This window comes from Pogona vitticeps, chromosome 5, assembly GCF_051106095.1.
Source record: "Pogona vitticeps strain Pit_001003342236 chromosome 5, PviZW2.1, whole genome shotgun sequence".
NCBI lineage: Eukaryota > Metazoa > Chordata > Lepidosauria > Squamata > Agamidae > Pogona > Pogona vitticeps.
In genome coordinates, this window is record NC_135787.1 from 139,265,690 (window position 1) to 139,287,267 (window position 21,578).

Genomic DNA, 21,578 nt, shown 5'->3' on the forward strand with positions numbered 1-21,578 from the left:
AACTGGTATTGCTCGCAGTGTGGTTTGCAAATGAAAAACAAGGCCAATTAATAAAATCACTAATATTAGAATTAAACACCAGGAAAGGAGATGAGAGGTTGTACAGTGATTTGGAGTTCAATGCTTCCAATATGCTGAAGACACCCAACTTTATCTCTCTTTCCAACTTAACTTTGAGAAAGCTATTTTGTTAAACCAGTGTCCAGTATTGTTAACAGACATTAAGTGCAAAATGATTGAAGCTTAGTCCAGACAGGACAGGATGCTCCTGAGCAGTTGAAAGTTAGATCAGTGAATAGGCATTCAGTCTGTACTAGCTGGAGTTATACTCTTCTGGAAAACTCTGGTTTACAGCTTGAGTTTCTTTGTGGATTCAGTCCTGACACCCAGGTATTGGCAATGGATACCAAAGAGCACATGGCCTGTTCCTGGAAATGCCTGACTTGGTATGATGGCACATCTTCAGCTACATCCTCCTGACTTAGTGCAAGATACTCTGCATGAAGCTTCCTTTGATAAAGGTTCAGAAACATCAGCTGGTTGAAAATTCTGCAGCTGGATTGTTGAGGTCCCATTTTACGGTGATGGCATTCTAGTTGAACTATTTAAAAGATGATGCTGTTAAGGTGCTACATTCAATATGCCAGCAAGTTTGGAAAACTCAGCAGTGGCCAGAGGATTGGAAAAGATCAATCTACATCCCAATCCCAAAGAAGGGCAATGCCAAAGAATGCCCCAACTACCGTACAATTGCACTCATCTCACACGCCACCAAGGTTATGCTCAAAATCATACAAGGTAGGCTTCAGCAGTATGTGGACCGAGAACTCCCAGAAGTACAAGCTGGATTTCGAAGGGGCAGAGGAACTAGAGACCAAATTGCCAAAATGCGCTGGATTATGGAGAAAGCCAGAGAGTTCCAGAAAAATATCTACTTCTGCCTCATTGACTTTGCAAAAGCCTTTGACTGTGTGGACCACAGCAAACTATGGCAAGTCCTTAAAGAAATGGGAGTGCCACCTTATCTATCTCCTGAGAAATCTATACGTGGGACAGGAAGCAACAGTTAGAACTGGATATGGAAACATTGATTGGTTCAAAATTGGGAAAGAAGTATGACAAGGCTGTAGATTGTCCCCGGCTTATTTAACTTGTATGCAGAATACATCATGTGAAAGGCTGGACTGGAGGAATCGCAAACCGGAATTAAGATTGCCGGAAGAAATATCAACAACCTCTGATATGCAGATGATACCACTCTTATGGCAGAAAGCGAGGCTGTCTTCCATCTTTCTTCTTGTTGTTGTAATTATAACATGCTTTTTAAAAGATGTTTTCAAGTGTTTGAATTCAAAATATTCTTTAATATTATAATGGTTTAATTATTTTTTAATCATAAATATTTTAACAAGTAGGCCACCTTGAGCTACAGTCCTTGGAGAAAGATGGAACATTAGACAGACAGACAGACAGACAGACAGACAGACAGACAGACAGACAGACAGACAGACAGACAGACAGACAGACAGACAAGTAATTGACTAAACCCTCCACACATTTATACTGTATCTCTAGTGTACTGCATACAACCCTTTTGTTTCAAATATATTCTAATTAAAAATAAGACCACATAAATATTAGGGAAGATTAGAGCTTCGTTAATGTGGTATGATCGAACAAAGAGCTCCAACTTGGCCCAGAGGCCTACCAGTCAACCTGCTCCATCTAATTGGGAAGGTTTAAAGGGAGTGTCAATGCACATTTGAATGGACATTGTTAAAAGTCTCCCCATGAATGGAAACATTGTTGTTGTTTTTTAACAATTTCTGATTTTGGGGAATATTTCCATGTATGTTGATCTGAATGCACATAAACATGGATTCAGGCCATCTCTCTAATACAGAAGCAGCAGGAGTGGAGAGCTTAGACTCAATGTGTATGGACATGTTGGCGGGAGCCTGTGTGTCACCCTGTCTCTCCATAAGATTGATCTTCCTGTCGAGGCAAAAGATTCTCCCCCAAACATGTATATACAAACTTCTTTCAAAAGCTCTCTGGCAGTGAGCTCAAGGGAGAACACAGATTTCTAGTGACCATAAATAATAGCTGGATAGTAAGCCAAGTCTAAGATTTGTGAATTCCTAATTATACCTCTTTGAAGACATGCTAAAATGATTGTTTGAAAAAGATCTAAACAAGACATTGATTTTTTTCCTACTGTGGTGGGCACCTTAATGCAATTGTCATTGGTGATGGAGAGGTGACTTCTCTCTTTCCAGGAGAGGGGATAGGGTGAAAGAAGACCTTTCTTAAGTCTATTTTATTTTCCCCTCCAGACAGTGCATTCCATGAGCTCTCTCAGTGGTGTGATCAAGTAGACAGGAAAATTCAGTGTCTCTTTTGTAAAACATTTAAGTTGCTTAGGGGGAAAATGCATTATATTGAATTTTCTTATGACATAAAGGAGCCACTGAAATTGACCCCAGTTTGACTTATTAAATCCTGGCACACTTCTTACTTAGTGAAAAGTGCAAACTTTAATAGTGACCTATTTTCTCTTTAGATCTGTAGAAATGGGCATTTATTCATCCTGAATACTGATTAAAAGTGGGAGGAAGATTGATTTATGGAAGCAGGGATAACAGACACAAAGAATATAAAAGATCTTACAGTTAAACTCTAACTCAATAGAATTCATCTCATTTACCACAAAATCTTACAGTTTGGAATACTTTCAGGAACTTGTCTTGAAGCTTAAAGAGTTCTTTCTCATTTATAAGCAATCCTCTTAACTGCTTTACCAGATATGCAGCATGAAGGCAAGTGCAGTTCTTTTCACAGTTTACTATATGTATTTTTACAAAAAAATAATAATAATCTAGAGATTAATTATCATTTTAAGTAGGAAGACACAAGGAAACATTGTCAACTGATTCATTTTCTAATAAGGCTATTGACATTAATGAAGATTTACCAACGAGTTACATCAAAAGATATGGCTTTGGGAATTCTTATTATAATCAGGACATGTAAGGAGAAGTCTTAGAAGGGTGGCTAGAAATAGTACAATACTTTTCCCATTTATTCTTCAAAAAGGACTTTAAGATGTTTAATGGCAATTAATCAAGACAGCGGGGACAAGACTATAGCGGGGATAAGACTCCTCCTTAGGAGCCCCTCTCCCTTTATGCTCCAGCTCAAATGCTTAAGTTCATCCCTACAGGTGCTCCTTGACATGCCTACACTCACAATGGTCCACGACGTGGCTACAAGAGAAGAGCTTTTCCTTGTAGTGATCATCGGGACAATGCCCTTACTAGGGAGATGTGGCTGGCATCTTCATTCTATATATTTAGACCTCAGGCTAAGATCCTTCTCTTCCAATAGTTAGGCAAGTATATAGAAGAGCAGTTCCCTTGACAGAACTGAGTCTATAAGCATAACCAGAAATAAGGCAATTCTCCCTGTGCACTCGAAAAAAAAAAAACTATTCCAGTATACAGGGAGCTGTAAACTGATGTCCAGGTGGCACAGAGAACAGCAGGGGGGATGCAAAAGACTGATGAGACTGATCAGATTAGGCAGGATTATGCTCTCACGGGAGCAGAAATCCAGTACTGTATACTTCCCAAAGTCTTTATAATGTAGAAGAAAACTGGCAAGATGGGGCTGTTCTTGGGAGAGAGCTCCAAACCCTAGGTGACATACTATACATTATACAGTGGTGCTTCGCAAGACGATTTTAATTCATTCTGCAAAAATCGCTATCTTGTGAAAACATCATCTTGCGAAATTAAAAAAGCCCACTGAAATGCATTGAAACCGGTTCAATGCGTTCCAATGGGCTGAAAACTCACCATCCAGCGAAGATCCTCCATAGGGGCAGCCATTTTCACTGCCTGCAAAGAGGGGAATCCGTCCTGAAAACACAGCAGGGAGCCATTTTGCACAGCGGGTGGCCATTTTAGAACTGCCGATCAGCTGTTTCAGAAACATCATTTAGCAAAAAATCGGTTCCCAAAGCAGGGAACCGATAACTGTCAAGTGAATTTTCCCCATAGGAAATCATAAAGCAGTTTCATCGTTTAACGAGGCAATCGTTAAGTGAGGCACCACTGTATATAACTCACCAATAAAACAGGAGTTTCCTAAAGTGTTGACCATGCATTATTGTCACAGCAGAAGCTCCCTGTGATCCCTTTTGACCTGGGGAAGGCTTTGCAGGCCTTGGGGGGGGGGAGATTTTAATATTCTCAGTCACACATCTAAAATACCAATACAATCTCATTATTAGTGACAGTTTATTTCTAAGACAGCTTGATGCTGAAAATGTGATAATATAGGAAGTTAAGGAAGTCAGACTAAGTGTTTTGAAAGGAAGGAAAACGAGGGAAGAAAATTATAATTGGAGGAAGGAAGAAATAACACAGACAATTATTTTGTGAATCCTTACTGAAATTTGGCAAACTTTATTATAATGAAACTATCCAGGGTAACTATACTATAATTTTACTTGCATGAGAAGAAATATTGCTTTGTTCTTCCAGATTTAATATGTGACATTTCAACTTGGCATCTCTTGAAGGCAGATTCCATGCATATACTTGACAAGCATACCACCTTATGAAGTAAATGGCATGCAGTACTGTAAAACTGAACAAGAAGAAAAGGTGTGAATTTTATACTTAGACATCTATCAGGATTTCTTTACAGATTTAAGGCATGTTATAAAGCCAAAGCTTAGAACAGACTAAGAAGTGAATATTATAATATGCCAAGCCTATCAAAAATGAATTTTGGCTAAAAAGAAATGTCACATATTGAAATACCTTTAAAAGAATTCTAGATTACTTTTAAAATAAAATATCTGCTGTTTATTTGGATGTGATTTATGTAAAATATTGTCAATGTCTACTATTATTTGACTCTTACATCATTTTTCTCATATATATGGGTCTAAGGAAATGGCAGTCCACAATATGTCCTAGGCAGATACTCTGACTGAACACTGCTTGCAAATAATAAGACAGAGGGTTTCAATGCCTACAGATGAGTCTATACCACTAGTGCTTTGCCTCAAGTGGTAAAAAATAGTGTGACAATAAACTGTAAAAAGCAGTGTCGACATCACTTCTCCAGCTCTCTGAGATACCTTGCCTCATTGATTGGTCAGCCTTTCTGTAAAGACAGATGGTACATCTTAAAGTGGCATCTTCCTTGAGGGCGATGGGTCCAAGAAACCATGGGAGCACTCTACCAAGTTGGCAAAAGCTGTTTAACATTTAGCTCTTAATAGCAACATCTTAATAGTAAGACACATTTCCTGGCACCATCTCCTCTGATTCTTCCATGTTACTGCACTCTGAAGGTGATTATGATTGCATCATAAGATGGTACCTTCCTTTTCCAGAGCAAGACCTCAAAGGGCCAGATGGCCCCGGTAAGCCATAGAAATCACTAGACCCACATTACTACAGGAGCAAAAATGCTTAAATTTAACTATCTGGTGAACAACTGTAAACTGCATCTACCGTCACGGAAAGAGGAAGACGTTGCCTCTACAGTTTTCTGGGGCCATTTCTCAGCTGTGTCAGTTGCTTGTCAATGACTTTTAATGGCTACCAGTCATGATATCCGTACGTTTATCACAATGATAGGATTATGCCTCTATAATGGCATGTATAACAAAAACGGGAACAGGAACAGAAACAAAAATAACAACTAATGGACCTGTAGCATCTTCAAGATTAACAAATTAATTTCAGTGTGAACTTTTGTGGATTGCAATCCTGTTCTTAAAACACAGCCTGTACTGTAGTGAAGCCACAGATTTATATACACAGTGTACATGATTGTATGGGTAGAAACCAGGTGAAGTGGGATAAAGAAGATGACAAAGCTTCACACTGAAATAAATCTGTTAATCCTGAAGATGCTCCAGGTCTTTTTCTTGGTTTTACATTATTAACATTGCTAATGAACTTCAAAGTGTTTATTACACAAAAATCCTGGCAATAGGCAGAGTAACTGGTCAGTATAATACATCTGTCAGCTAATCAACAGAGATTAGTCTTTAGACTTTCAATTATGCTGATTGCAGGAAAAAAGGTGTTTGTGCAGAAGTCCGAGTTTTGCCCAAGAAATGACTTTTTGGTTATATATAAGATGGTAGTAAAAATCAATGTACAAATATACAGTGGGCTGTTCATGGCTGTTAAAGTAAGAGTAACAAAAGCTCAGAATGCTTATAAAAATCCTTAAAAGGGAGACCAATGTTAGTCCGTTGGAGCGAAACCAACAGATAGTTTTCTGCCACTTTAAAGATTATTAACAGGTGTTATTTAGCACAAGTATTTGTAGACTGCAGCCCAGTTTATCACATGCCACAAAAATGTATGTCTAATAAAACCTGTTAGTCTCAAGTTGTCATTAGATTCTTGGCTTTTTTTAAACAACAATTCTTGTTCTGATTCACTTATTTGATACACTGTTGTACTGTGGTGAGTGTTGGACTAATACTGTGGAGATGCTGACTTTAGATCTGCTACATTCTGTCAGCCTAACCTGGCCCCCAGGGTTTTCAGCACAGCTTGAAACATGAGGTTCAAAAATTAACATTATATTTTAAAAATTGGGTGAGTTGTATAATGTTAAAACTGAAGTTTAAAATGTTTACATTGTTAAATTAACATTATTAATGCATTAATTAAAACATTTACACACTAATTACACCCTTTGAAGAGGATGTATGTCAATGGTTACCAGGAAGACAATATGTATTCAGGATACAGTTTATACCTAGCAACAGCGAAACCATTTTTCATTTCTTAGATGGGTCAGAGAACATTTCCCAGTGAAATGCAGATCAGTGACTGATTTGTTTTTATACCGGACCTATTTGCAAGCAGAATGAAGTTAGTGCTCCAGAAACTGCCTTTTCTGCTTAATTCTCTAGATTTATGGTCCTATATTGCAGAATAGCTATATAGCCAGTCAGTCATAAGAAGTACACCACCCTTCTATTAGGCATACTGATGCTACTCGATAAAAAATAAAAATCACTTTTCCTCAGGATATTATTTATTGGCTCCCACATTTGAAATCCTCTCAAGCCTCTCCAATATTTTTGTTAATTTTTTTCACTTGTTATATCATCTAAGGATCTGAGGCAATTGATTACCTATTGCTGTAGTATGGACCTACATCTGTTTTACACATCCTATGAATAACACTATCTCCTATCTAACCACTAACTATCCGTATTGGCTTTCCCTGGTGTTTTGTATAAATACTGCTTAGCATATGATGAACAAGCAGGACACAGTATCACAGATGAGATTGTACTATACTACAGTTTGGAAACATTAGTATAAATTAGGTAAAGCGGCAGCTAAAAATCATGCAAAACCGTAGCAGGAGGAAGCCTCTAAGTAGCACATAGAAACATTAAAAATAGAGTGGCAGAGCTCAACGCTTTTTTCATACTATGGTCCAGACGCTAAGCATATCCTTTTCTTTATTTTGCTTTCAGACAACAAAACATGTGTCATTCAAAGATCAGCAGGATTTTGTACTAAAAACATGAAATCAAAGAGAGAAACCTGTAGCAAAATCAATAGTTCATCTCAGCTAAAATAGACCTACTGAATGACTATGTAAATCCCTTGATTCAATGGGTCTATTCTTAATGGAACCAGAGTAGATTTATCCCATTCTAATAAAAAAAATATTATGACTGAACACACACACATCACATCACATAAACATGAAAGAGGTATAATTAATTTAACTTAAAAGAAATAATTTTTATGACAATCCACTCTAGATTTTAGATCAACAGCAATAGTTCAAAATACATTGTGGTGGAAAAGAACAATGCCCAAGAGAAAACGTACACAAAATTCTTACATGGTTGGAATATGATGGTGAATGACTTTTGTTTCAACCATTTATCTCTTTGGCTGGCAAAATTAATTTCCACCACCACATTCAATACAGGAAAGCTCACGGAGTGTGGGGGAGGCACAGACCACCCACAATACTTACTACTTCCCCTACAAGAAAAAGAGATTACCTACCCGTAACTCTGGTTCTTCGAGTGGTCATCTGTGAATTCATACTAATGGGTTAATCTGCACTTGTGTGGAGCAGCCTCGGAACTTTCTAGCTTGAGCACATGGTGCCGGGACCTCCCCCATGCTGGCTATAACTCTGCCCCCAACACCGAGTGCCTCAGTTCCATGGAACTGACCACCACTGCATAGCATGCAATGGCACACATGACGGACAGCAGGGAGGAAGGGCGGGGAGTGTGAATTCACAGATGACCACTCGAAGAACCAGAGCTACAGGTAGGTAACCTCTTTCTTCTTCATGGTCTCTGTAAATGCACACTAATTGGTGACTAGCAAGCTCACTTACCAGGAGGAAGGACGTCACAAAAGTGCAGAATCCAGGACAGCTCAATCTACTGCAGCCTCACCCTTGGCCCGGATACATAGGCAGTAATGGGAGATGAAGGTAGATGGAGTGGCACATGTGGCAGCTTGGCAGATGTCTGCAATGTCTACCCCATGGAGAAAGGCCATCGAGGACACTACAGCTTTTGCAGAGTGAGCTCTGACTCGGCCTGGAATAGGAGTCTCAGCTAAATCATAGGCAAAGCAGATGGTCTGGACAATCCATCTAGAGATGGTCTGAGAGGAAGCTGGGGTTCCCATAGAGGAGCCAGCAAAAAGGGCTGAGCATAGGGTTTGAAGTGTTGATACCAAGGATAAGGGTCATATCGATAAGGTCCTGGATGAAAATGCAGGTCCCATTCAAAGTCCTCTGCCCCGTACGCCAGTAGGTAGTCAAGGTAATGGCATCAGCCTCGACAAGCAGGGTACCCCCTTGGCTCTGACTGTCGGCTATATGGGTCCAGTTGCTCAGGTGGCTCTTGGTGTCAGGATTTATGGGTTCTCTTATGAGGAACCTCAGTCGGAGCTGGCGGCAAGGCAACAGGTTGCTGTATCAACGAGCCCAGTGAAGAACATGGGCTGGCCTGTGCCAATTCAACAACCTCCAGAGAGGTGTCAGGAATCTTACTGATGGAAGCAGATGGCGGCGGCAAATGTAGGGATACATCCTCTTCCCCGCGGGTACACTCAGGCTCACCAAATGTTGCCCAGATATCTTCGGCCTTGGTGCCGAGACTTCTACAGCTTTAGCAGGCTTAGGGGTTTTCTTCTTCTTCTAACTCGATGTTGAAGATTGCAATGGTGTCGACCCCGCGGCCGTCAACCTTGAGCCCAAGGATGATTTTGGTTTTGGCCGCCATTTTCACCACCTTTTGGGCTGTAACCTCAAGTGAAACTGCTGGAGACGGTTGCAGTGTTTTGAGGGAATCCTAAGAGGCAGTTTGAGATGGTGAAAGGGATTTCTCCCAAAGAAATGATTTAAGGTGTTGGAGCAACAACTTCAAGGCCGGCTTTGTAAAGTTTTTGCAAAAGGTGCACACAGCTGGCTGATGTTCTTCTCCATAGCAAAATAAACAACGGGGATGTCCATCAGAGAGGGGAATTTTGTTTGAGCAGACCTCACACCTCTTGAAGAGGCCTGGCAAGGCCATAAACTCAAAGTAAGCAATATGACAATTAATCCATTTTTTTCTTTTTGCAGATACAGTAACTCACAGTTGCGAAGTGAGGTCAACGGTCCGAAATCAAGCCAGGGAGGTCCAGGTAAGAGAGGGAAAGGTAAGATTGATTGTTAGATTGAGTGCACAAAGTTCCAAACGTAGCTGCAAGAGCGGCAGTCGAAAAGGAACCAAGGTACTCGGTGCCGGGAGCGGAGTTATAGCCAGCCTGGGGGAGATCCTGGCACCATGTGCTGGAGCTAGAAATTTCTGAGGCTGTTCCATGCAAGTGCAGATTAACCCATTAGTGTGCATTCATAGAGACCACAAAGAAGAACAAGCCTTTCCTCTTATTTGAAATATATTGAAATAGTATTTTCTTGGTAATCTACATCAACAGTGAGCACAGGGGGACCTAAAGGCTGTATGTACCCCCCATGCCTCTACAGGTTCCTAATGACCCAGTTTCCCCCCCCCCAAATGTGCAGAATGTGTTTTTCTGCTTCTGGAGCTGCATTTTTGCAGTGACTGGAGTTCAATCCCTTTCCAGTCCAGAAACCAAAAGATGAAGCCAGACATAGACATACCTGTTTTGATGTCCTTTCTCTCTCTTTTTTTGTCTCCTCCCCCACAAAAAAATGGAGTGTAAATATGGTCCCATATCCATCAAAGTTCTGGACACTACACTTCAAGAAGAAGGCTGACAAATTGCAACAAGTTCAGAGAAGGGCAACAAGGATGATCAGGGGACTGGAAACTAAGCCCTATGAGGAAAGCCTGAAAGAACTGGGCATGTTTAGCCTTGAGAAAAGAAGACAGAGGAGTGATATGATAATACCATTCAAATACTGAAAGATTCTCATGCAGAGATCTGCTCTCAGTCATCCCAAAGTGAATAACATGTAAAGTTGGACTCAAGTTACAGGAAGACAGATTTTTGGCTGAATATCAAGAAAAGCTTCCTAACTGTTAGAGCAGTATGATAATGGAACCGATTACCTTAGAAAATGACGAGTGCTCCAAAGCTGGAGATGTCAAAAAAAAAAAAAAAAAAAGGCAGACAACCATCTGCCAGATATATTTTGATTTGGATTTCTTTCATTGAGCAGAGGGGTTGGCTTAACGGTCTTCTATGTCCCTTCCAACAACATTATTCTATGATTCTGTGATTCTATGAAAGTTTCCAACTCCTACTCTATAGAGATAAGGTTCACACAGAAAGTAAAGGAGAAGATTTCTCACCAGTTTCACAACTAGGCCCTGTGAAACCCTGCGGACAGGCACAGACATTGGAAGCAATGCAGGCTCCACCATTTCTACAACCATCTTTGCAGAATGCTGAAATAAAATAAATAGAATACTATTAAAAATTAAATCACATACATAAAGAAAATTCCAGGCAGGATCTGATAACTTTATTATAAAAAAACATTTAAATTAATATCTTAATTAAATGTGCTGGCATTGGATCCAACTACAGAGGCATCTCTCTCCGCACCTGAACAGAAAGAATTGGAACCTTACACTGCCCATCTTGTTTTGATCCCCAAGCAGAAAATGTCAGAAGTTTCTGAATGTGATATCGCATTTTTCCATGTATAAGTACTATACTTTTGTCTAAAATCTTTAGACTAAAAATTGAGGGTCGTCTTATACACAGAAGTAAGCTGAGGAGAGAACAAAAACAAGGGAAGGGGAAAGCAGGGATCAAAGTGGTTCTGTAGCACTTTTATCCCTTTCCCCCTACACTTGCTAAGCCCCATTTAGATTTCTTAATTTTCGATCAGAAAAGTGGGGGGCATCTTATACATGGAGGTGTCTTATACACGGAAAAATATGATAATTTTCATAGCATTCATTTCCTGATGGTAACTTCAATGTGCCTAATTACACTAATTCAGGGTTGTACTTGAACTTTTCTACAGATTCTCGAAAACTTTCATTTAACAGTGGAGGATCTTCGCTGAACGGTGAGTTTTAAGCCCCCAGGAACGCATTAATGAGGTTTTAATGCATTTCTATGGGCTTTTTAATATTGTACGATTTTTGCGGAACGAATTAACGTTGCAATGCGAGGCACCACTGTACAGACAACATATTGATCACCACTGCATCTATATATGGTGGCATTTGCCACCTTGTCGTTGGGGGAACAGCCTCTAATTCACAGAAATCCATGATAAAATTATTTCATGGGTAGGTGGGGTCTATCAGATGATACTGTTTGGTATCATTTGATTTTGGTCCACAGCAAATGAAAGGCAGCTTCCAGGTACACAAGCAGAAAGGAGATAAAATCATCAAGGAAATAAATATCATCCTTTTTTTGTCTTGATACCTCCTTACCTTTGCATACAGTGCCGTTTCCAGTATAACCTGGCTTGCAAATACAGTTATGGCCTCCAACAGTATTGAAGCAGAGTGCATTGTCATCACAATTGTGTTGGTTTGTGAGGCATTCATCATGCTCTAAAAGGTTAAACAAGTATGTTATTTAGGTCACTCAGTACTGCAATATAGCCAAGCTTTGATACATTCCAATTCTGTCACTACCTTTATCTTCCCTCCAATTTGCTAGCAAACATCTCCCTCGCTACACAAAGGATGTAAATTTACATTCATTATGTTAAAAGTAAGTCTCACTGACTTCAACAGGGTTTACTTTTAAATAGATACATAGGAGAATACACACTGACAGTATAAAGTTGCACTCTGTTCAACGGTGCTTACTCCCAAGTAAGTGACTGCAGCCTAAATGTCGTCTTGCAATTTGCAGTCTAGAAACCAGAAGCAGGCAAATGCAAAATTAAAGGAATTACCAGATGCACCCCATTTTCCACAGGAACTAAGGCACAAATTGACACCCCAAACTGTGAACTGGACTACAAAATATTTTAGGCAGTCATAAGGGTCAGAAAAGCGAAACAATAAATGAATGTTATCTGGGACACTGAGCAACATACAAGTAGTAAAGAAAAAAATATTTTGACACAGTAACAGGTGGAATATTGTTAGAGCTTTATAGAAGTGCTACATGTTATTTAATCAAAATGGCAAGAAAGAGTAAAAATGGGTGTCTTGTTTCAGTGTGTCAGTGTTAAAACAGTGGCAAACTCTTTGAAATGTGATACATAACCCTTTTTGCATTCTATGAACACACAGCTGGCAAGGCAGAGCTATCAATGGCAGTTTTGCTAACCTATCAGTAGAATAGAAATCAGGTAATTTAAAGTTTCATAACTTTCTGTTTGTCAAAGGCAGACCAGTGGTTTTGGTTTTGGTTTATCCTGGTCTTTCTTCTAACAAACCCAAGAAAAGATACATGTCCCCCACCTACCCACATTTTATCCTCACAACAACTTTGTGCCAAGATATAGGTTAGGCTAAGCCATGAAACTTATTTAGTGGTTTTCGAGCCAACTCAAAAACCACTAAATAAGCTTCATGGCTTAGCTATGATTTCAACTTGAGTCTATTTAACATTAACCATTATACCACACTGGCTTAGTAAACACTTGTAATAATTTCTTGCATCAAGATGTCCACAGTCTTATGCTTTCTATTAATTGCATATCTATCTATCTATCTATCTATCTATCTATCTATCTATCTATCTATCTATCTATCTATCTATCTATCTATCTATCTATCTATCTATCTATCTATCTATCTATCTATCTATCTATCTATCTTAGAAGCAATCAAAGAGCATTAAAACAGTTAAAATAAAATAAAATAATTAAATTAAACTCAAAAACAAAATTGAAGTTAAAAATTATGGTTATAAAATCCATGCCATGTTTGTTATATATGCCATGCTTCTTCATTTCTGTTTATTTCTGTGCCAGAAAATAAAACGCAAGAACTTCTGAATTTTAATACCTTTGACAGGTTACTTGAACCTTATTGACCCCTTTCCTGAATTAATGAGAACAGAAAAATCATTTCTGCATACTATCTTTCATGTGAGGCTCACCAATTAGGGCTGCAAACCTGTTTGAGCTTCAGACTACTTGCAAAGGTACTAACTAGCCATGTATTTTTTAAAATATATATAATTTTAGACGGCTGAAATACAGCTTGCCAACCCCTTTTATGCCAGCTTTTGATGCTTCAGAATGGTAGTTTTCCCACTGTGTTTCAGGGAACCCTGGAGTTTTTCTGCAGCTTGTCAGAGGGTGTTCAAAGAGAAGGTCAGTATAAGCAGACAAATTTTGTTAAAAGATAGGCTGCCTATTGCTACTAATATTTTCCTCCTCCCCCTTTTTTTGGCCACAGGGAGGTGTTGGTGCATATCCAGTTGTTGCAGAAACAATGGTTTGACATGAACTGTGGGTTTTATTACCCTTAGGTTGCTTGTAATATGAGACACACAGGGATTCCTTGGGAGACAGGTAAATTTGGAGATGTGCCTCTCTAAATGAAGAATGTTGAGGGTGGGGGCCTGATTTCAATCAACATTTAAAACTCTATAGTATACTCAAACAGTTCAACAATTTGTTGTAGAGGAACAATCTTTCATTTGTTGGCAGCTTTCCAGTTTGGAACAGAGGCTGGTTAACTTCAAAACCATCACTTAAAAGGCAGCTTAAAAGCATATTCTAAGTGGGTTTTGGAGATGATCTCTGTTACTTCATAGAAAATACCACAGTAAATTACAATTATAACTACGTAACTGGGAAATGAAGATGGGAATCTATACACAAGCATGAGAGAGGAAGAGAAAGAGATTACATTAGCTCCTAGCCCCCTCCTCAAGCGGCAAAATTACCGTTTGGAAAATTGGAATAAGATATCTCAGCTAGACCGGTATCTGACCTCTGGCTCTTCTTCTGGTGCAACTAATAAATCTTAGTGTTGTGGTCAGAACATTTGGTCCTGCAGTTCTTAAGTCTTCAGCAAAATATATAATAAGGAACTGCTGTTTTTGATTCGTGAAGCATGCAATTTAATTACTTGCAACTCAGCATGAATAACTATATCATTGCTCATAAAATTATCTAGCCATCTCAATAATCCTGCTACAGTGACCTCCAGCAGCCGCAAATTCTACAGGCTGACTCCATGCAGGGAAAAGAAGCTTTCCCATTAAATCAAGCCATTAGGAAAGAGAAAAGAGTCACAGCTTTGCAAATTAAGGCCATGGGTATAAGCTATACCATACAGTTGAGTAGATAGGCTTGCCTGCTTTTTATCATAATGTTATTGAATTAGAACTGAAATATTTTTTGTTCAGTTCATGCAGTATGAAACCAAATAACAATCAATTGATAAATATAACCCATAAGATCTGAGAATATTGTTTTTATCACACAATATTCACAAGTCTTACAGGTGATATTTCTTCATTTTCTTCGGAAGGTTATAATTCTTTCCCAAAGAATACTAGGCACAGTTTACCTGTTAAGTGGCTGGATAGCACAGTGACTTGAATAAGGGATTTGATTCTCCACTATGTCTCCTTGAGAACCCCAAGAAGAAGGCACTAGTAAACAACTACTGAATATTTTGTATCCAGAAAACCCAGGGAAAAGTCAGCATTAAGTAAGATTCAACTTGTCAGCACACAATTGTTATTATGAAAGCTGGTGTCGTATAGTGGTTAGAGACTAGAATTCAGGACACCTGATTTAAAATCCCTAATCAGGCATGGAAACTCAGTGGAGTCTGACCATGGTAAAACCATACCTTAAATATCTTACATATTGTTAAAATCTGTCAGAGCCACCATAACTTTGGTGCAACTTGATAGTACACAACAAACATATATGGAAGTCTTAGGCTGGAAGGTACTGTGAATTGTCAGTGCTAGTTATGATTTGACTCTGGCCTGTGCTGGCCTCCAGAGGTGTTTCACTGAATCATGGAGCTTCTTTGGCTTCTTAATAGTAAACTCTTCTGTAAGATTCCATTACAAGCCAGATCACATTACTGGTGAATTTTCTCTTGAATTTTATCCAGATGTCAATAAGCTAGAAGCAAACTAGATGTGCAAGGCGGTCCTGTGTGCCTTCAATGTTTACCCTCTACTTTTCAGTCAAAAAGAGATGTGAAGGAACATACAAATCTGGTCCCATCAGTGATCTATTTAGCCTGGCTGTGTCAAGTCTGGTTGGCAACTACTGTCCAGGGTTTTCAAGCAGGCCATCCAGCCTCCTACCTCTGAGATCTCCCACGTTATCAGACAAACCCTGATCCTGCATCACTTCAGAAATGAAGTGGGATTTTTGCTTCAGGTACATTCTGCTGCTTTAAACAGATTTTTCTTGACCCTATTCAGACAATTTTAGCAGTTACATGCACAATAGGAAGCACTTATACATAAAAAAACAGGAAAGAATTTAACAAGTTCTAAGAACTGCAGCCTTCAACAATATCACATGCAATTTCCTTTCCTTTAAGAAAGAAAATGCCATACAATTAACTGCTTCCTATCTTTGAGATTATAATTATTAGGGAGTTTTTCAAATAGATATTTCCTTAAAATATGTACCACATTTAAGCAGCCACTTTAATAATTAAATAATACAACAGAAAGAAAACACAGAAAGGTTTGTTTTGCTTTGTTTTAGTCCAGCAGTTTTCTAGGGGGGAAAGCCCATTCATATATATTAGTATACTGCTTGCAATGGAACCCTCAGGAGAAATATGTTTTCTTGGGAGATTTCAGGCTGATTAGACAGTCAATTGCAGTCGTGCCAACAAAAAAGCTAGCATCATTTTCTGAAGTTGGATTACCAAGCATTAAATTGCATTACCTCCTTTTATGAGTATTTTAGAAGCAAATATTATTGCCAAATAAAAAAAAGTTTTTAAAAATCTTGCTTTTTTGGTCAGGGGACGAAAAAAGCCATTAGATGGTTGAAATGCCACATCAAGGACTATTTGTTACTGAAATAGTAAATACAGAAATGACTTTTATCGTTGAGTTTATCAGATAGATTTCTAATGCTGTATTATCTAAATTCAAAGCAAAGTTTTAAATAAAGACATTTAAATTAAAGTAATTTAAAATGTAATTTGGTGATAGCACATTTGGATAAATTCATAATAACAGAACACAATAATAATGCTGATGGGATTAATGCTGCAGCTCTGTTTCCATTAAATATCTAACACAACTTTCATTCTCGATTTTACTTCATTTGTTACACTTTGACTGATGGGTCTAATGTGTATTCCTCATAGCTTCTGAAAAAGCTGTTCACAAATGACCAAGAAAATTATTTCAAAACAACTATGTGTGTGTGTGTGTGTGGGTGGGTGTGTGTGGGTGGGTGGGTGGGTGGGTGGGTGTGGGGGTGGGTGGGTGGATGTAGAGAAATAGATATCAGGGATGTAAACTGTCTTTGAGAAAATGAGTAAAATTGAATAGAAGGGGAGGGGAGTATTTGTGCACTTCTTGGGCAATTACTGAGCAGAGCAAAGAACCCACAGGCATTAATGGGGGAGACCAATAGTTCCCATACATTAAACTTGGACAGTATGCCCCTTACCTTTGAAATGAACCTTCCTTGCCTTGCTTGCTTCAAACTCATTGACTAAATATTCAAAGTATGCATTGTGGCTTCAATACCCCTGGTTGTCAGATCCAAGGATGAGGGAAGAGAGTAAGGACAACAGCAGAGAAGCAGAGGCTCCCTGCATTGCCATTTTAAGAAGGAATCAAAGAGGGGCATGCTCATTGCCCCTTTAAAGTCCCCCCCCCATGCAGCTACTTCTAGAGGCTGCCTTAGGGGGGCAACCGGGCTTTCTCCTGATGACAGGAAAAAAAGTGGGAAGACAAAACAGAGTAGCAGCTCTGCAGCCTGGCTGGGAACTTTTCTACTTTGCCTGCCCCATTCGGTCTAAGACCTGGTCTTGCTATTTGCATTTCCCTATTGACAATGATGATGTTTTATCAGGCAAGAATCAGATCCCAGTGTCTGGAAATGGTACAGGGTAGGGTAGGCAGCAATCAGTGTGTCCCTGTTAATGCACATCCCTGTAGATATGGGTACACACACTGAGAGTGACAGTAGGTGGGTGGAGTATTCATCCATGTAAGCACACAATAATACGAAGACAGGCAAATATTTGCATATAGACAGAAAGAGGCCCTCTGCCTCTCATGAAGAGGCAGGCAGGACTAGAGATTGCTAAAGGACTGAACCTGAAGGAGTGCAGCAGTTCACCTGTCCTTAATGGGGTAGTCATCACTCTGTGAGATAGTGTTGTGTGTATCTGCTTGTATGGTGAGGTCAGCTGAGGTTCCTGGCTTCTCAAGAAAATTAGACCTGGCTCATTTCCTTACCCCTGTTGTTGTTGTTAAAAAAATACCAGACATAGTCAATAAAAATTATAAAACATTGACTGGTATTACATAACAGATACACGTTTTAATCAAAAACCTAAGTATCTGTTATATATCAGCACAGTATGTATGCTGCTCCTAATATTGCCATTTTTGGTAGCTCTGATGGTATTATTTCTGAGATCTGCACCAGCTTATAATACTGTGTGAAATTTCATGATATTGTTTTCAAAACCCCAATGACTACAGAGACCACTTAAGTGTTTCATCCACAAGTGAGATGTTTCGATTGCAAGGTCTCTGTACTTTGTTAGTTTTTCCAATTCTGTATTTTCAACTCTGGCATCCACTAGAATTGCAGTGTCAATCATCCAGACATTTCTTTGTTCTATTAACTACTATGTCTGGTGTGTTATGCTGAAGGTGTCTATCAGTTTGGATCCAGAAATCCCACAAGATCTTGATTTCTTCATTTTCTGACACCTTCTCTACTGGATGTTCTCACGGGTTTTTGGGAGGCTGGAAAGTTATATTTTTTGCATAGTGACCAGTGCACGAATTTTTTCATTCTGTTGTGTCTAACTTTGTAATCTGTTTGTGCATCTTTGGATATTTGCAGATGAGGTGTGATACAGTTTCATCTTTTTCTTGGCAGAGTCAACGTTTCTTGTTAGCAATAATTCTTTGGATCTTAGCTTTCATCGTGTTGGTTTGGAGTGCTTGTTCTTGTGCAGCAAAAATCAACCCTTCGGTTTCCTTCTTAATGGTCCTCAGTTTTAGCCATGCCCTTGTTGAATTATGATGTTTTCCATCAATATTTCTCAGGTGTTGTCCATGTAGTGATTTATGTTTCCAGCTGTTTAGTTTCTTTTCAAATTGTTTCTTATATTGAGCCTTTGTTTCTGTTGTTTTCAAAATATTCTCTATTTTCACTACCTTAAGTAATTTTTCTCTGCTTCTACTGATATAATCATTTCAGCTTCTTTTTTCCTTCTCTACTACCTGCTGTATTTGCAGTAACCTGTGGCCTCTGATTTTCTGTGGTAACATCATCATCATCATCATTAACAGATAACTGCTAATCGTGCACAGTTTTATATGGTTGATTCCTGTGCAGGAAAGATGCCATTATGTATGGGATTTTTATATAAAGTAACTAACCTGCTAGCTGCAGAAAGAAGTTACACATCACAACAGTAGCAACACTAGGCAAGCACTCCTTTGAAAGTCAAACCATAGTATATTTTCTTTTCAGTTTTCGATAAACATATGGATAGATCAATATTTTGCTTGAAAACCATTTTAAGGAAAAACTAAACTTAAAACTTTTTCATTCTTCCATGACCAAAGTCTTAATACACACAGAGATAACAGTATATTAGTTCTGCTTCATTGATTGCTTCTACATTCATTTTTTTCTTTCATAGAAATAGATAGAATACTGTATGGTTTAGCTGACAAATAGCTAATGAAAAACCTTACCCATAACCATCCACAATCAATCCAAGTGAGAAGGGAGGGGAGGGAAATGACGACATTCTGACCAGAAACCTATTGCCAATTTATGCTTACAAAAGGTAAATTCTGTAAATCTTGGTGGCAAATTGCTAATAATTAATGAAGTGCTGGTTGTGTTCCTGAGTGCGCACCTAAGTGGCAGTTTGTTAACATGAAACACTTTTCTGCCATGACATATTTAATTTTCCTTATGCCAGTGTAATTTGATAATAGAATTCTGGTCAGGGAATTTTATTTCACAGATATTTTGATGTATAGTTTGTTACTTTGCAAATGTTTTCAAAGAAGGTTTTTTTTTTTTAAAAAAATGACCAAATTAAATTTATTTTTCAACAGTGTAGGAATTAAACCGATTTATGAAGTGGTTTAGCTTTCATCAAATTCTTTGGAACGGCAATACTGGTTTCATTGGTCACTGAATTACATTTTGATAATGTATCAAAGAAATGAAACTGCAAAGCACTTGCAATGATTTGCAGATTAGAATATATATTTAGTTTCCATCAAACGGGCTAGTCATTAACAGCAAGCAAGCAATTTCCACAAATTATTTCTAAAATCATGCTTGTTAAATAGCTCCAAAATCAATTTCACTGTAACTTTGAAATCAAAGTAGTTTGTATTCATCATAGCTGAGTTTTGACTGTTAAAATGTGATATTCAACTTTGATTACACTGCCTCCCAAAGTAATGGTTTTTAAATGTATGAAGCTTTTATTACTAGCACTTCATACATGGATTATGGGTAAAATCCTTGTACCATCAAAAACAACACGTTTTTCATTTATTTTGAAGTTGCTCAAATTCAAGACTAAATATAATGTTAGTTCTAACTAGAGGAACTAGTTCAATAGAATAATTTCTATTGATGAGATTATGATTTGTTAGAAATGTATGTTCCTTTGATTTCAATGGGTGTACTTCAGCTGGGACTAACATAGGATTTAGATCTTAATTTCTAATGTTCAAGAACATTTGTTTAGGAGGCTACATTTTTGTCCCATTCATGAAAAAAAAAATCATGGAATGGAATCTTCTCGCCTCTCCTTCCCTCAGGCCCCTGAAAAACTCTCCAAATAGTTTGAGAACTTTTAGGAATGGTGTAGTAATATGTATTTCGGCTGAAAACTTCTTAATAAGTGTAGTAAGTTCCAACTAGACTCACTTAATCCCCTCAGATTCAATGCACCTGCTTTAGTGGTGACTTACTGTATCAGGGAACAAGACTTCAGCTTCTGTGAGCCTACAAATGGTGAGGAGAATTGGCAGAAGTCATCCCCTCTCATATGAGGGAAAGATCAGCTTAGCATCAAAGTGATCATATTTAAACTTCACACAAAAAAGCACTTGTTTTTTAAAGAAAGAAATTGTATTAATAAAATAGATTTTGCAAAGCAATGTGTGTGGCAATTGTTAGTACAACTATACTCCCGTATTAGTGAAATATCTTTATTAGCCAGCCATAAGGTCACAAAATATGCAAGATTCTCAAGATCTCTTCATTAAATAAAATGCTACAAAAGTGGTGTGGGAGTGGAATAAAGAAGTGGGAGGGCTGCCTTCCTGCTGAAACCTTTCTATGCCATCTCACATCTTGTTTTTGTAATATTTTACCTAAATATTTGCAAACCTTACAAATTTGCAGACTTCTGGTGAACATCTGTTGGTTAACTTCATAAGGACATTAAACCAACATGAAGCTTTCAACTGCCTCCTGGGTACCTTCACTATTTTTCAGTACCACTAAAAACTGTGAACTGCTTAAATCATTTAATCAACTATAAATTCAGCAATGTTTTATATAATTATTTAGTTGTGAAATACTATGAGAAAATTTTAATGATGAGAATGAAAAATATTGCTATTTTCTCAATCTCTTAGCAGTCCTCAGCATGAATCTTCTTTTTGAGCACAAACTGCTCTCATGCATCCTCCATTCATTATAGGCATGAACAAGAAAGGAAGGAGTTTGATGAATAGCTTTCATGGGTGCTTAGCATTCATGTAAGGAGTTCTGCCAATTATAGAAATAACATTTAACTTTAGCCTTAGAATCAGACTTCCTTTTCCTTCTTTTTGCTCAAACTCATGTTTCATAAAAGCAGCCAAAATCAAAAGATTTTTAGGTGTAGGACGTGGCCCGTTCTCTCC

General features: G+C 38.3%; 1 protein-coding gene across 2 annotated transcripts in view; it reads right to left on the reverse strand.

Moving 5' to 3' along the window:
- Positions 1-21,578, reverse strand: part of NELL2 (neural EGFL like 2) — a 140,987-nt gene that overhangs the window by 25,466 nt on the left and 93,943 nt on the right. For both annotated transcript variants that reach the window (XM_020795538.3, XM_073000446.2), the window contains exons 14-15: positions 11,963-12,085; positions 10,859-10,954 (exon numbers count right to left, since the gene is read on the reverse strand). In XM_020795538.3, coding sequence (XP_020651197.3) covers positions 10,859-10,954; positions 11,963-12,085 — 219 coding nt within the window. The remainder of the gene's footprint in view (positions 1-10,858; positions 10,955-11,962; positions 12,086-21,578) is intronic.